The 18,187-nt window shown below is 39.8% G+C and overlaps 1 protein-coding gene across 7 annotated transcripts in view; it reads right to left on the reverse strand.

Annotated features, from left to right (window-relative positions):
- The window catches only part of LOC139476014 (ralBP1-associated Eps domain-containing protein 1-like), a 106,454-nt gene that overhangs the window by 62,623 nt on the left and 25,644 nt on the right, over nt 1–18,187 (reverse strand). For all 7 annotated transcript variants that reach the window (XM_071259247.1, XM_071259252.1, XM_071259245.1 and 4 more), the window contains exon 2: nt 6,872–6,995. In XM_071259247.1, the coding sequence (XP_071115348.1) occupies nt 6,872–6,995 (124 nt within the window). The remainder of the gene's footprint in view (nt 1–6,871; nt 6,996–18,187) is intronic.

Consider the following 18,187-nt stretch of genomic DNA (forward strand, 5'->3'; position numbering starts at 1 on the left):
ATACACTCAGACGTCACAGAATGGCTGTATGGGACATCACACAAACCAGCAATCCAGATACACTCGTACATCACAGAATGGCTGTATGGGACATCACACAAACCAGCAGTCCAGATACACTCGTACATCACAGAATGGCTGTATGGGACATCACACAAACCAGCAATCCAGATACACTCAGACATCACAGAATGGCTGTATGGGACATCACACAAACCAGCAGTCCAGATATACTCAGACATCACAGAATGGCTGTATGGGACATCACACACACCAGCAGTCCAGATACACTCGTACATCACAGAATGGCTGTATGGGACATCACACACACACACCAGCAGTCAAGATACACTCGTACATCACAGAATGGCTGTATGGGACATCACACAAACCAGCAGTCCAGATACACTCAGACATCACAGAATGGCTGTATGGGACATCACACACACACACCAGCAGTCCAGATACACTCGTACATCACAGAATGGCTGTATGGGACATCACACAAACCAGCAGACCAGATACAATCAGACATCACAGAATGGCTGTATGGGACATCACCCACACCAGCAGACCAGATACACTCGTAGATCACAGAATGGCTGTATGGGACATCACACAAACCAGCAGACCAGATATACTCGTACATCACAGAATGGCTGTATGGGACAACACACAAACCAGCAGACCAGATATACTTGTACATCACAGAATGGCTGTATGGGACATCACACAAACCAGCAGACCAGATATACTTGTACATCACAGAATGGCTGTATGGGACATCACACACACCAGCAGACCAGATACACTTGTACATCACAGAATGGCTGTATGGGACATCACACAAACCAGCAGACCAGATACACTCGTACATCACAGAATGGCTGTATGGGACATCACACAAACCAGCAGACCAGATATACTTGTACATCACAGAATGGCTGTATGGGACATCACACAAACCAGCAGTCCAGATACACTCAGACATCACAGAATGGCTGTATGGGACATCACACAAACCAGCAGACCAGATACACTCAGACATCACAGAATGGCTGTATGGGACATCACACAAACCAGCAGACCAGATACACTCGTACATCACAGAATGGCTGTATGGGACATCACACAAACCAGCAGACCAGATATACTTGTACATGACAGAATGGCTGTATGGGACATCACACAAACCAGCAGACCAGATATACTCGTAGATCACAGAATGGCTGTATGGGACATCACACAAACCAGCAGACCAGATATACTCGTACATCACAGAATGGCTGTATGGGACATCACACACACCAGCAGTCCAGATACACTCGTACATCACAGAATGGCTGTATGGGACATCACACAAACCAGCAATCCAGATACACTCGTACATCACAGAATGGCTGTATGGGACATCACACACACCAGCAGTCTAGATACACTCGTACATCACAGAATGGCTGTATGGGACATCACACAAACCAGCAGACCAGATACACTCAGACATCACAGAATGGCTGTATGGGACATCACACAAACCAGCAGACCAGATACACTCGTACATCACAGAATGGCTGTATGGGACATCACACAAACCAGCAGACCAGATACACTCGTACATCACAGAATGGCTGTATGGGACATCACACACACCAGCAGTCCAGATACACTCAGACATCACAGAATGGCTGTATGGGACATCACACAAACCAGCAATCCAGATACACTTGTACATCAGCCAATTATTAGTTACATTTTAGCATTAAATTTTTTAACAACCATTAAAGTGTTTGTTGTTTATTTGTGTCTCTCTGTCAGTAGTTCAATCAAAATGTTCATAAATTCATGTAATTGTAAGTAAGTGAGACATCTGTGATCTTAATAGTAAGTGATTTATTCAAGTTAAAGTGAGTTACGAACTTACTTTACTGACTTCCATTTAATGACTGTGACAGACAAGCCATCTTTTTTAGGCGCAGGCTTTAGGAACTTTAAAATCAAACTGCTGTCACACTTTAACTTTTTTGACATCGCGATCGGTCGCCTGCTAGACCAGATTACCCACAATTCAAAGCAAATAGAATTCCTGACATGCGCAGTGACAAACAAAATGGCGGCGCCTATGCATTCACATTGGACTTTGTGTGTTGTTAAGTTTCAACAGATATAGACTTTTATAGGTCATTTTTTATAGCGATTTTGTATCAGACTTAATGATTGCTGACAAGATTGATATTTATCATTAAAATATGCCTTATATGGCAAAGGTAGGTTATGGCAAAGGTAGGTTATTAACTCCTATTTTCCAAGCGTGCCATCTAGGCACGAAGATCATGATTTAGCCGTGCCATTTTCATTTTAGGCATGCGATTGCACACAAAATACGGTTAATTTCGAGCCCTGGCATGTATTAGTCCATACACTAAAACTAATATTGACTGAAAATCATGCCAAAATACAAGTTGGGGCCAGTAAACTCCAATGTTTCTGACAGTCTGACATTACTCATGTATCAGACCTAGTACCTGGAAGGACTCTATCATAGTATTGGGCTGTCCAGTCTATCAATCAGTGCAGGAAGGGTATCATCAAATAAAAGTAGCATCTGATGCACAAACATTTGCTCTGCCACATCTTTCACAACATAATGTCAATCAGTAGTGTGTGAAGCCTTCCTTGGCATCAGCTGTCAGAAGCTAGAAGTTCAATGTCATTTAACACCCAATGACACCTCACTTATTGAATACCTAAGTCTTCTACTGGCTGTTTCTGTTAATGTCACATTTCGCATTATTCCAGCTAGATATCAGTAATCAAGTCTGGAATAGGCAAACCAGAGACTGACATCACGCTAACTTGGTACGACAACACACACTCTAGCAAGTCAATGAGTTGGACTGACCATTTAACACACATTGCTGGGAACCAAATCTATCCGGGTATCCACGCGGGGCCAATCTTCTCAAGACAATAGGCGTCATATAATGCTGTGGATAAGGTGTGTAAACCCCCATTTATTTGCTCATTTCAGAATGAAAATCACTAAACACTACGTTTGTTTAAATAAAAACTGTTGAAAAAAACCAGCAACAATACAAAGACAAACCACATAGACTGGACTTCTTGGAGCAGACAGCATGATCATGTCACACAACTGGGTTAGAAATTATTTTACATTTTCACTTGTCAGCAAACATGGTCTCCTACAGATCAACTTAACAGTGAAAGTGGTAGCTCACAAGATGTCACTAACAATACCTGAATATTACTTGTCTCAGACTAGCCACCTTATGTTAACTTCAAAGCCTGCACTGACTGTATGTGGCAGACGCAGGTGTCCAAGTTAAACCTCATCCTGCTAAAGGACATCACATCTCTCTGTCCATCATGTCCAGCTTAACACAAAGCTGCAGCTGCCACAATGTTGTCAGTCGACCAGTCCTACACCTACAGAGCAGGAAGCAGCACCCAACATTTGTGTTTAAGACTCTCGTGTCCTCCTTTACTCACAATGGGAGATAGGTGTTGATATGTTCCTGTTCATAGTGCTGTTTCCTCTTTCTACTTAGTGTATGTTTTCTACAAGGTTGTGTTTCCTATTGTCAACAAATGCAGTGTTACAAACGAAGGGGATCTTTGAGGTTTGCTGCGATAGTACGAATACACTGACATATATATATGTTCAGGAACAACATATTCCAGCTATATGACGGCGGTCTGTAAATGATCAAGTCTGGGCCAGACAATCCAGTGACTAACATCATGCGCATCGATCCGCGCAATTGGGATACGATGACATGCATTAACCAAATCAGCGAGCCTGACCACCGGATCCTGTTAGTCGCCTCTTACAACAAGCACAGTTGCCTTTTACAGCAAGAATGAGTGGGTAACTAACGGTAACCATGCTAACGCAACCAGTGCATAATCTCAAGAGAGGACGCCTATACTGAGGCTCTAACCCACAGCTATAATCACCCTCTGCCATAACCATAAATTCTGCTTTTTCCAAAGTTGTCAGTTTTTCTGCAACATAATTCAATTGTGTTGCGAACTTGCCAAGCCATAATCTGATTATGTTATCAGTACAGTAATTACCAGCACACATGCATGACATATATTGGTGCCAGTGACAATAAGAGTGGACACCACACACAAAGCTGGCAGTTTAATTACACTTGTCAAGGCAATTAAGAAGAACTACTCCATCAATACAGCCAAACCTCACAGGCTGGACTGATATAAATCTCCTATCTTCTAACACTTACCACTTTTCAATCATATCGTTTGACATTTTATCAAAATATACTACTCAACACTTGCTGAGGACCACAACTTTCACAATAGTCATACAATCTGATAGTAATATTTAATGTGCAGGTGCTTAACATGCGATTTATCTCCCTGGATTGGATTTCTAAAATCCTCATCATTGTCTTTGTGTGGAGTGCAAGACACCAGCCTGTAGGGGTGTCACGATAAAACGAAATATCGATACCGTATATTGCTATTGGTAAGCACTTAAAGTCAATAAATCGATTGTTAAATCAGTTTCCGATCAATAGTATCGATTTCAGTTAGGAATATCGATAGTTTCAGTTGTATTTACCATATCAATAAAATACATGCAATGTTGTTCAAATTTGTTTTTCATTTGATCATGAGCAGTAGTAATTTACGCATGGTAATGTGGAAGTTTCTTTTTCTTAAATTATTAGGTAAAGAAAAAACAAATCAGTCATATCTCAAACTTTACTTTTTATTTGTTGTTATGGTTATCACATTCAAAGGAAATTTCAGTTCCAAGGTTTAATTCAACTCTAAAATCCATCTAAAATGATACACTGAAAACTATCAATATTTATCGCAATAGTCTCTTGCAATATCAATAGTTATCGCAATAGTGATTTCCAGACCAATAGTCACCCCTACCAGCCAGGTCCCCGAGCACAATGAGAGTTGAATACGATAATTTAGCAATTAAGAACACTTTGCAGGATAATCAAGTTATCAAAGGTGTGTTGAGGACAGAATTACTACAAATTATTGGTTTGTTGTTTAACGCCGCACTCAGCAATATTCCAGCTTTATGACGGCGGTCAGAAAATAATCAAGTCTTGGACAGACAATCTAGTGACTGATATCACGAGCATAGATCCACGCAGTTGGGATACAATGACATGCATCAACCAAGTCAGCGAGCCTGCCCATCCGATCCCGTTAGTCGCCTCATACGACAAGCATAGTCGCCTATTACGGTAAGCATAGGTTGCTGAAGACCTATTCTAACCCGAATCTTACTTCCACAGAAGACGTTGTAGCATGAAACAGTGCTTGTGAGAATTCCTACCCAAGTGGTTTGATTAATACTTACTACTAATTTGGTTCTCAACAAACATTGAGTAGTAAGGGTAGTATGGATAAACGAGAATAACTATGATGTCGGCAATATGGAATGTTAATGTAAACAACGTGAAGCATGTGCTGTTTACATGGTTTAGATTGGAAACCAGTTCATCTAAATGCCTCAAGATAGTAGATAAAATTTATACATTAATATAGTCATTCTTTTGTGACTGTATCTGAAAGTATTGATATGCAAGGGTTTGTATAATGATATGTGCATTGCTGATGGTCATAGACAATATACAATATACCAGTCATATTATGCACCCTATACAGCTCAGATAACATTTTCCGATAATCATTACAAATGTTATTACAAGCATTACTGGTAGTCACTTTCAACTATGGAGGCAATTTCTCACAATAACCAACCCTAAATTTCTGTTCAAAATTAGCTCCCTAAAGGCCATGTGTAAAATATAAACCCTCTTGACTTTATCTCCCTCATGGACTGAGGTAATCACTTCTGTACTGCCTTGGCAACAATCCTCTTACAGTGGTAGTGACAGTGACAGGGTCACTCCACAGCCCACACTGCCACAGAGCTTATACCGTACTGGACATAATAATAGTGACAGTGACAGGGTCACTCCACAGCCCACACTGCCACAGAGCTCATACCGTACTGGACATAATAATAGTGACAGTGACAGGGTCACTCCACAGCCCACACTGCCACAGAGCTTATACCGTACTGGACATAATAATAGTGACAGTGACAGGGTCACTCCACAGCCCACACTGCCACAGAGCTCATACCGTACTGGACATAATAATAGTGACAGTGAGTCCACAACCCACACTGCCATAGAGCTCATACCGTACTGGACATAAGAATAGTGACAGGGTCACTCCACAGCCCACACAACCACAGAGCTTATACCGTACTGGACATAATGATAGTGACAGTAAGTCCACAGCCCACACTGCCATAGAGCTCATACCGTACTGGACATAATAATAATGACAGTGAGTCCACAGCCCACACTGCCATAGAGCTCATACCGTACTGGACATAAGAATAGTGACAGTGAGTCAACAACCCACACAACCACAGAGCTCAACACTGCCACAGAGCTCATACCGTACTGGATATAATTATAGTGACAGCGAGTCCACAGCCCATACAACCATAGAGCTTATACCGTAGTGAACACATTCACAGTGACAGTCACGCCATAGCCAACACAACCACAGGGCTAATACTGTATTGTACATATTCAGTGACAGAGTCACGCTACAGCCCACTCAACAATGGAGCTAATACCTGGACACAATAATATTGGACATATCGACAGTGACAGTCCAGCTTACACACCCAGTGATTCAGTAGAATCATAGCTAATAACATATTTGAAATATTTACAGTGACAGTCACAGTCAAAATACCAAAACATTCATCGCCTCTTAACACAACACACAGAGGAGTGTACACTAAGCAAGATGGTTACCAGACAGCGCCACCTACCTGAGTTCAGACTGTCGAGTTTGACAGGAAGACCTGCCTGGCCCACTGCAATCAACTTCAGGGCAATGTAGAACTGACTGCGACCAAAATGTCCGAGACGCTTGGCTCCACACAGCTCCGTTATCTGAAACAAGCAGAGAGTGCTGTTAGAAAAACTTACATGTATCATGAAACTAGTCCAACTTTTGTAACAGCTCTCAGTGACACAACATCAACAGTGGTCTAAAGTAAAGAAGAGGGGGGGACTGAAGGGCAGCCTCAACCCCAATGTCTTCATTCAAATCTGTGTTCAAAATTAAAGGGGGTCTCTGCTTTCATATTTGAATCTAGGGACCCTATAAATATTTTACTTTTTATCCATACTTTTGAACATTGCAATTATTCCAGCAGAAAACCCAAAGGAGATTCCCCTGTATTTTTAACCATTTTCAGCAGCCATTGTGGCCATCAGATTCCCATTATCTTTGCCTAAGGTGACAACCATAGATTACAGGCCCACAAAGCAAACCTTAGCACTAAGGCTGGGATGATTCATCAATTATAGATACACTGTGAATAGACAGCTAATGTCATGCGATACGAAATAGTCCTGCACCATGATTGTGGAATACATTTATCTAAAACAAAAATTAAAAATAAATAAATCTAGATATGTATGCAAAAGCAAGTCTAGCCAGCTCTAGCTAGCTCTATGAAATCAGCATCAGGAAAATTATTTGTTTAATTTTATTGTGTAATATAAGATTTCATAGACTAAATGTTAGTCTAAATACAAAATACCCATGTATTTATTCATGTTTTACGCTTTAAGAGTACAACTAAAAACATTTAGCAATGCCTGAAAACAACTTTGATACCTCCAATACCTTAACACAACTTATGATGGTTATCATGTCTATAGCACTTTGTGGAACAGAGCCAAACCAACCAATTCATCACTGAAACCTATTCCACAAAACAATCATTGTTCTATGTTCATCGTTCGTCTATACTAAGTATGGCGCTAAGATAACTCTGTGGCTCCGCCATCAAAAGTTAACCTGATATCGCTCCAACAAAACCTCAGTTTATGAATGCATTTTAACCTATTCATTTAACCTAACTTGACCTATCTTACAGTTAGGACTGTCAAAAAGTACCAAATTTGGCTGAGAATTATTTATATTGTTAAATTTTCAATCACAAACGTCAACCACAAAACACTATGACATATTTTCTTGTGGTCTCTAATCAGTTGAGCAAACAAGTGTGATAAATTACCAGATTGACATATTTAGTGACCCAGTTGTATTCTCCTACTGACATGTGTCCACTGTCCCGCCTTGCCTCATCATTCAACCCCCCTCTCTGCCTCTCATGCTATGTATCAGAGCTGACTTGTCAAAACAAATCCTACATCATGACAGGCGACTGTAACAACTAACATAATAACCTTTGCTAGGTGTTTAACACCGCACTCAGCAATATGCCAGCTGCATGACTGCAGCCAGACAATCCAGTGATTGATATTATGTGCAGCAACCAATGCTGTCAGGGAACACTGACATGCTGTTTGTTTGTTTGTTTGTTTGTTGTTTAACGCCGCAGTATTCCAGCTATATGATGGCGGCCTGTAAATAATCGAGTCTGGACCAGACAATCCAGTGGTTGACATCATGAACATCGATCCACGCAATTGGGATCGATGACATGCATCAACCAAGTCAGCGAGCCTGACCATCCAATCCCATTAGTCACCTCTTACGACATGCATAGTTGCCTTTTAAGGCAAGCATGGGTTGCTGAAGACCTATTCTAACATGGATCTTCACAGGTCCACTGACATGCATTCAAAGTCACAGAGACTGAACTCCAATCCATTAAGTCCTATCTCACAAGTAGGACCCATTCTAACCTGAAGTCACCACTGTGGGTTATCATCATAGCAACTCCAGTGGCAAACCAGACTAAGTCGGATTCCTGTCTATACCAGACCACATTAACAGTCCTGAAAATAACATGATAGATAATATATCTTCCAACCCCATCTTTATTTCATATTTCATTATCATCTGTTAAAATCTCATTAATCTGGACCTCTGTCTAAACCGGACAGAACTTTCAGTCCCACAAAAGTCGACCACTGAAATTGAAATCAGAAATCCTCTGCCCTCCTTTATTCGTTTTATCCCTCTGATGCCAGGGTATTTAAAGCAACTGCCAATTTCTCCTAGCCAAATCTCGATGCTCCCATCAGAGGCCAGTACATCTGTCTGGTTCAAATCCCTGGAGAGCTATCGTAACGTTTACTTCACGACTAACTACCAGTGGATTATATTCTTCACATTCCTAGACTGATTCTCCATCAACAAATACTTCCACTGTGGCCCAGCTTGATGCAAGCCTCACTCACAAACACAGTAATAAACTACACTTTACATGTACTTCCTCTGCAGGCTTCAATCAACACCTCACTACAACACATCATGAAGAGATGAATGTTTCCCAGTTCCAAATTACACCATGACCCCCAAACTGAATAATGAAATCACTTGATGGACCATCCAAAAATCATCCAATGTGTGTCATGTCAAAACTCTTGTGAAAATATTTAAAGATATTGATCACAATGCTAGACCTCCAATGCTTTTGGTAATCTTACTATTCATAAATTTCTGTTCGTAAGACAAGAGTCATGATAGAAGATGAAAAATCCCCCCCCTCACCCCCTCCCCTACAAATCAAATATGGATAGACAGGCAAGATGATGACCATATATGCTGGGGGGGGGGGGGGGGGGGGGGGGGGGGGGGATGCTTGACCAACTCCCATCATCTGAGTATAAGCCATACCATTAAATCCCTGGATTTGAAGAAACATAAGACTGCATCACTTAACATGATTCATCTGTGTAGGACACAGTGCAAACTCAGCTCCATAATGAATTATTGATAAATTACCTGTAGATTTAACTACGCTAAACTGAATTTGGAACCGGACACGCAGCGTAAAGTTTCAAAAGTCAAAACACAGTACTGTATTCGACCTATTAAGCCCCCCCCCCCCCCCACACACACACACACACACACACACACACACCACCTACCCCCGGACACAGCTGTACACACGTTTTCTTGGAATCTACCGGGGATTCGGTCAAGACCCACCCAATGATATAACTTTACAGGATTTTAAATGCAAGGATCGGCAAAAGTTGTATCTGAAACTATTTTTTTATCAGGAATAATATATTCCAATATCTTGTTAATTTAGATGCAGCTTTTACTAAACATATTTAAAATAATAATAACCCTAATCGAAGCAGCTGATCGCTATTCCCGGGTATTATTTTTTACATGGAACCAGTCTGGCCAGTCACCGTCAAGGCTCCTGTGCACGTGATCGCGTGATCGCGAGAATTACGTGTTGACATAGAATCATCCAACAAAAACAAATATGACTTTTAACAATTCAAAGTATGGCATTTATGATATATGTATCCATTCTCTGTTTACTTAAGTTCGTTTCAAGGCGTCAATAGCGGTAATCTGACCGTGGTTGCTGTTAATAATGGTGAGTTATGCGATCTTCCGATCGCTTCACACACAATTTCGCCGAAATTAATTAAAACAATATTAAAAGGAATTTTGAATCAAATTAATGAAATAAGTTAAAAACAAAAGTCCAGATATACAAAGAACACTTTTTATAGCCAGACAGTGTAATTACATGAATAATTTGCGAACTTCAGTATGGATTTGTTGACATGGTATTTCCGGTGTTACGCATAGTAATGTCTTTCCATGGGGGAAAAAACATCAAAACTCATTAATTCGTGTATAATGCGCACCCCCTTCTACACAGCTGTGTTTTTTTAAAAAAAAGTGCTCACTATTCTCAAGAAAATACGGTAAGGCTTACTGATGAATTAACGCCAATTTGACCTGAATTGGCCCCAATAAGCGCCCACCCTTTCTGTCTTTTTTTAAGCGCCCTGGGTGCTTAATGGGTCGAATACGGTATGTTGGTTTTTTTGTGAGAAGACTTCCTGTTTGTACATAAAATAAGTTCAATAATTCACACACTCATCAATATACCAGCTATTAAACAGTGGTTTGCAAATTGAGGAGACAATCCAGTGATTGACATCATGAGCATCATTCGATTAATTCACATCATCAAAAAATCAGGAAACAGCAACAAGTACCATGTTTACAATACACAACCCCTTCATCTACCAGTGGTGCAATATCAAGCTAAGATACAGCAACAGGTACAATGTTTATAACACACAACCCCTTCATCTACCAGTGGTGCAATATCAAGCTAAGATACAGAAACAGGTACCATGTTTATAACACACAACCCCTTCATCTACCAGTGGTGCAGTATCAAGCTAAGATACAGCAACAGGTACAATGTTTATAACACACAACCCATTCATCTACCAGTGGTGCAATATCAAGCTAAGAAAGAGCAACAGCTACCATGCTTATAACAGAGATAACACCAGACCAGAGACCAAGCAAACCAAAAGTTGAGAAAGTCAAGTGACCATGGGTCATGATGCCCCAAGCTCATTCCCTCACATTCATTAGGAATGTCACAACATCCTGACCGGTCAACAAGCTGTAAGGCAGGAAAACACACCTAGCTTATACTCCGACCTTAGGTTAAAGAAACAAACAACAAGAAAAAAAACATGTCGTATTTAGAAAGAGAAATAAGAGATGGATGTGGTGTGGTTTCAACACAGTGACAGTAGTATGCAACATTAGCAGACAGCCAGTCAAGGTCTATGTCAATCCTGGTGGCTGGACGATACACCGATGCATCAGTGGATTGCGATTGTTTACATCTAGAGGCAAGTGTTGATCACAGCCACACACAGTAAAAAATGTTGATTCTTACCTTAAAATTTGCTTTAATACCTGTTACAACAATTTCTAATTAGAGGTGAAAATAAGTAGTGAAAATTTAAATATTTTATCCATTCTGCCACACTTGACACTGCCAACTGTAAATTGTCAGTGTGCCAGGTATTTGGCCATCCTGTCTATGAAAAAGATGGCTTATGAACCACAGATAACAGCACATGCAAGTACCATAAACATTGGATCGTGAGCAAGGTATTGGGATACACATCGGATCGCACAGTTGGTGTGTCGTCCCAGCCCTAGTAAATCAAGATCGGTCGATCAGTGTCTATGATTGAGTAAGATGTGTCGGACCAATTGTTTCAGGATGTCTGTTGGTCTGCATTCAGAGTAATTAATTTTTCTGGGACAGATTAAATCATCTTGATATTAAAAGTACCTAACTTTCCAATTCAAAATAGAAGGGGTTAACATGTTTGAGTGTATTTGTTAACTACCTCGCCAACTTCATACTTTACTGTGGACATGACAGAGACTGCATTTTGGGCAATCATTCACCTTATAAATTTTGCTTAAAACGATTTAAAAGAATTTAATTTAATTAGATATTTTGGCATATGGATGAAACATTAATCTATAACAAAACATGATAATTTCTATCACTAGTGTGCTAATTTTAATTTCACAAATGGATTAAACATGCACATTTAGACATGTCCCTCAATATCTTACATGAAACAATATTCCACTGATTATATCATACAGGATCACACAGTGATGTTACGTGGCACTGACGTCATAGGTTAAACATTACAGTGCTACCATCATTCACCTATGCTGCTAGCAATTTGTGACCTGTCCTAGAAATGGAATTTATTTATTTTTTGTCTGATGATATTATGTATCTTGACGATTTAACTTTTAGTCTATAAATATCTGCGGCACTGCTTCATGTCCAAAGATTGACAGAAAATCGATCGTCCGGGCCCCTGATTCAAGATTCATGAGTTGTGCAGTAAACACAACCAGCTAGCATCCTTCAGATAAATTTCCCTGTTAACCTGATCATAGCGAAGTCATATGAAGGATAACACTCTATTGATGCATTTCACCTGCAGCTAAATCTTCTTCCCCTTGTCCTGAATATTCCAGGTTAGGAAAGGTCCCCAGAAACCTATGCTTGTCTGATGGAGTGACTTGACGGATCAAGTTTCAGGCTTGGTGACTTGGTTGACTGCAGGTCATAATACCCCGACATCTTGAGATGTTGTTCATAATATCTGGTCCAGACTCAATTATTTATCAGTCATAATCATAATACAACTGATTGAATCCTTACACATCAAACAAACACCAGTTTAATTTACACTGCAGTGATAGAGCTGGAATATTGCTGACTGCGGCACCAAATTACATCCATGTCACTTTCCCTAGTAATGTACCGGCCAGTACATTCTGGTCACACAGTTAATGTATGTGCAAGGGGACAACAGTCTCAGCTGTTTCCTGATACCATCTGCGTCCTTGTGTCCCAGTGGATCTAATGTCAAGTCAACAGTGACACTAATGAGAGGTCAAGACAAGCCTGACAAGTCTCACATGCGAGCTGCAGTCAGCTCACGGGAGAGAAACTAAATTCGGAATTGGGTTCGGAACTTCAAAGCAAATTGCAAGTTTCTTGTCTATGTTATCATAATAATAGAAGACACACAACAGAAAGATTCCCTACCATCAATATATTACTCAAAATGTGTGACATTAGTAATAATAGGAGACACACAACAGAAAGAGTCCCTACCATCAATATATTACCCAAAGTGTGTGACATTAGTAATAATAGGAGACACACAACAGAAAGATTCCCTACCATCAATATATTACTCAAAATGTGTGACATAAGTAATAATAGGAGACACACAACAGAAAGATTCCCTACCATCAATATATTACTCAAAATGTGTGACATTAGTAATAATAGAAGACACACAACAGAAAGATTCCCTACCATCAATATATTACTCAAAATGTGTGACATTAGTAATAATAGGAGACACACAACAGAAAGATTCCCTACCATCAATATATTACTCAAAATGTGTGACATTAGTAATAATAGGAGACACACAACAGAAAGAGTCCCTACCTTCAATATATTACCCAAAGTGTGCGACATTATAATCTGGTTCAGTATGCATTTGAACTGCATTTCAGTTCCCTCAGGAATACACAACCAATAATTGACTGAAACAAATGGCAATGGGACATTTTTATAATTTTCGATAGGACTCTTCTACATAAAATATACATCACCAAAATTTGAAAAGATATCTTCAGGACATTTTGGAAGTCCATCAGTCAATGTCCTAGAAAATGAACCGATCCAAAATCCTGCACAACCCAGGCTGCAGGTTTGGCTAGAACATTTTGCATTCATATTACCTTCATCTTACCAGGTACTCCAGATTAACATTTAGTTCCAGAATAAAGTTAATTTATTTAAAATCAATACAATAAAAAATCCAATTGGATTCAGTTTATTCTCTAGGGTCTGGGAGATTGACTACAGGTACCCATTCAGTGCTAGGTTGGTTGGTTTATTGTTTAACACCGCACTCAGCAAAATTTCCAGCTATATGATGGCGGGCTATATATAACAGAGTCTTGACCAAACAACCCAGTGATTGATATCATGATCATCGATCCACGCAATTGGGATCGACGACATGCATCAACCAAGTCAGCGAGCCAGACCACCCGATCCCATTAGTCGTCTATTATGACAAGCATAATCACCTTTTACAGCAAGCATGAGTTGCTGAAGACCTATTCTACCCCGGACCTTCACTGGTGTCACTGCTAGGTGAACAGTTGCATTTTTAAAACAAAGTCACATGCCAAAAATTCTAGCCTACTAGCCACAAACTTGACTCTTAGCGTTGATTTTATGTTATCATATGGCCTATTATTAGCAGAGCTTACTAGACCGAGCAGAATTTGGCAAGACTTCGGCTTGGGGATTGTTGCTGGTTGGTGTTTTAGTGTGGAACTGAAGAGCTGGAAACTAACCTAACATGTTAACTGGCCGAAATAGTGTAACAAATGGCATCAACAACAGACATTGAAATTCTACGCGCCCTTAGGATTCCTTAACATTGGACAATCTGTTGTTGATTAATGCCCCACTCGGCAATATTTCCGCCATTTGACAGCACCTTGTTCATGAACCAGACCAATGATGTCATGAGTGATGATCCTCAGATTCCACACTGTAGGGGCACTTGACCACACTGTCAACCAAGACAATGAGCCTGACCCATTAACTCACCTCTTACAACCAGCATCAATTAGTGGGGACCAACTTAGCCTAGAAGCCCATCTTGACTGAACATTTAACTCAAGCAAGTACAAATTTCTAACCCTGCTAGGGCTGACAGTCAAAGCTCCAGCAACTACAACTAGAATCGACCAAATTCTTGTCAAACTAAATCCGATAATTATAAAAAAATTCCTCCAAACAACACAAAAACTTTCACTGAAAATTAACCAAAAAACAAGTTAGGGCTTGAAGATTAAAGTTTTAAGCAGTCTGCACATGCCCCAGCTTAAGAACATTGTTTACGTGAATGTTGTGTTCACTTGTTGAACCTGCACAGCAGAACATAACAGTCACACTGACCAGCTGGGTGATTGTATCGCAGTTCTCAACATAATACTCTCTGTAATGATTACCCTTGATATAGATTTTCAGAATAATTATACATGTACAGCAACCTGGCGCAGGCAGTGTGACTGGTACATTCTGCCTATCCTAAGCATTGCTCAGTGTATCTGACCGAGGGCCATGGTAGTTGGAATCAAATATACAGAGAACAGTATACCATTTCTTGAAAGGTTTACTCAAGAATACTTCTGGTTATTTTCCTGATAGTGACATGAGTTGAATTCCCAAACAAAGAAGTTTTGTTATTTCCAGATCTACATGCCCAGACAATCAATAATATCTTGGGGCTTTACTTAAAGGTTTAAGGTTATATTTGTTACTAATCACATTAACATAAATGACATACTTTCTACCAAGGCCTGTGATAAGGGAAAGTTTCAAGGCCTTTTGCTCTTAGATTGCGATGTTTTCTGGTTGTTGTATTTGAGCTGAGCATAGAAATTTTTATTTAAAAGGCTTGTTCATTTTATGAATATTAATTACATGAAGGTTACAGATAAATGCTTTAAACGTCCAACTATTCAGGATCAATTATGATTTAATAAACGATAGCTTTTAACATAAAAAATAAACTTCAATTAATATGCAACAAATTCCCAAAAGAATGTTACCAGCTTAGTTTAACTCCTTAACTACATCGTGCCCATTCAGTCATAAATCCTTCCATACTGTGTTTCGTTCAATCACTGTGGGCTTTGATGACAATTGTGAAAAAAACACAGAAATTGCAGCAGTATTGATGACAGGAACAGAATGGATTTCTTAAATTTTAAACCATTATGATGATATCACACTATTGTTGTTGCAGTTGATTCTGAGCCAGGAATTCACAGGTCATAATGAACGTTGATCTATGAAGAAAAACACAATGTCATACACTTGTGTTGTTAGATGATAGGACATAAACACTCATATATGTTCAGCTTATAACATAGTCACTGTAATAAGTGCCCTGGGTGCTTAGAAACTTGACAAAGGGAGGTGCTTATCAAAGCAGTACAATGAGTTAAATCTGTTTCCAGAAGACCGCCCCCTGGTCTAGTGGTAGAGCGTCCGCCCCGAGAGTGGCAGGTCCTGGGTTCGATCCCCAGCCATGTCATACCAAAAGACATTACGAGATGGTATTTGTTGTTACTCTGTCTGGCGCTCGACATTAAGGGGATAAAACAAGGACTGGTCGGCTCGGAGTCAGTGTACTGTATCTGAGTGGGGTTTTCATGTGAAACTGCAGCATGGTATCTCAGTGGGCTAGCACTATAAATCGGCATCAGTCCAGACTAGTACGAGCATCCACATCTCTATATAAGTGCAATAATCTTGGACGCAACTTTAAACCCCATTTCACCTCACCTGTTTTCATAGATCGAGTGGTAGTGTTCAAACTAAGTTCAAATGTCAATGAAACTAAACCTTTCAATAATAGTTACAAGTTACATACCCCCTCTGTCACAAGTTACATACCCCCTCTATGTTGCTGTTCCCAGTATTATAAAAAAACATCTGTAATATACACAAGAAAATATGAACTGTCATGTAAATTATCTGTCTTTGTAGGCAGCGCTTTAAAAGATTACTTACAAAATGCTCAAGAAGATGATCAGGAGCACTTACTGGAGCAGGATGCTTAAGATGGTGAATATGCTACACCAAATAATCCAATGTGGCTGACATTGCAAGTTATTTGTATCTGATCCTACTGGATAGGGGACAAAACCTGTAAATCAAGTGTAGGCATAAATATATCTACAGTGGTATGTGCTCTGTACATTAAGATAAAAACTTATACATGTATACATTAGAATGATTGACACCTCACATTCTCCCTGCGTATTTTCATGATTATATCATGCAGAAATCTATTGAGGAAGAAACTTTGCATACTGAACTATGAATCATAATCAAATACACCGAAATTGGATTTTTAAGGCATTCAAATTGAAAATGTGGAATATATTCAACCCAAAAATAAATACCCCCAGTTGGTGGTTATTAAGTCCAGGCACATCAATGCACCATACCACAATCAAGAATCGGAGCATGATATCAAACTCTAACATTGCTATTCAAATTGTAGAAACACATAACAGCATGAGGGTTTATAAACACCTACATTTAGCAACTGCTGAGTCTGACGTTCTGCAAAATCAATTACTCTCTAAATGTAGATGATGGGAAAATTATGCATAAAGTACAAAGGTAACAATGCATGATTGATAAGGGTGTGCGGCATTACCGGTATATCAGCATCTTCCTGAGGCAAGGGAGTTAACTGACTATAAAAGTCCAGTTTCCACCCTTGCCGAACTAGGCTGGTATTATGGAGTTGCATTTTGGCTCGACTAATGAGTTTATGCGTAGTCCAATCAAAGTTGAGCAACGAAATTGAAATCTGATTTGCAAAGCATGTGCACCGCTAACTCATTGTCAATAGATATTTTCAAAATCTTTTCATATTTTTAATCAAGGTGCTCACGTGATTTGATGCACTTCGCGATGTAAGACTCATTTTATTACAATATAGATCTTGTTTATCAATCGTCTTGATTGGGCACCGCCATTTTGTTTGAAGCAAATGCAAGTGATACGAGAGGTGGAATCTGATTGGTCCATAGTGGTGGCACTATGATCGAGCCCAGGAATTCCAGCCTAGTTCGGCAAGGGTGGAAACTGGCCTTTTAAAGTCAGTTAACTCTCTTGCCTTGGGAAGATGGTATATCGGTAATTTGAGGTGTATTCTTT

The sequence above is a fragment of the Haliotis cracherodii genome, unplaced genomic scaffold (genome assembly GCF_022045235.1).
Source record: "Haliotis cracherodii isolate W230 unplaced genomic scaffold, xgHalCrac1.p SCAF_3, whole genome shotgun sequence".
Classification (NCBI taxonomy): domain Eukaryota; kingdom Metazoa; phylum Mollusca; class Gastropoda; order Lepetellida; family Haliotidae; genus Haliotis; species Haliotis cracherodii.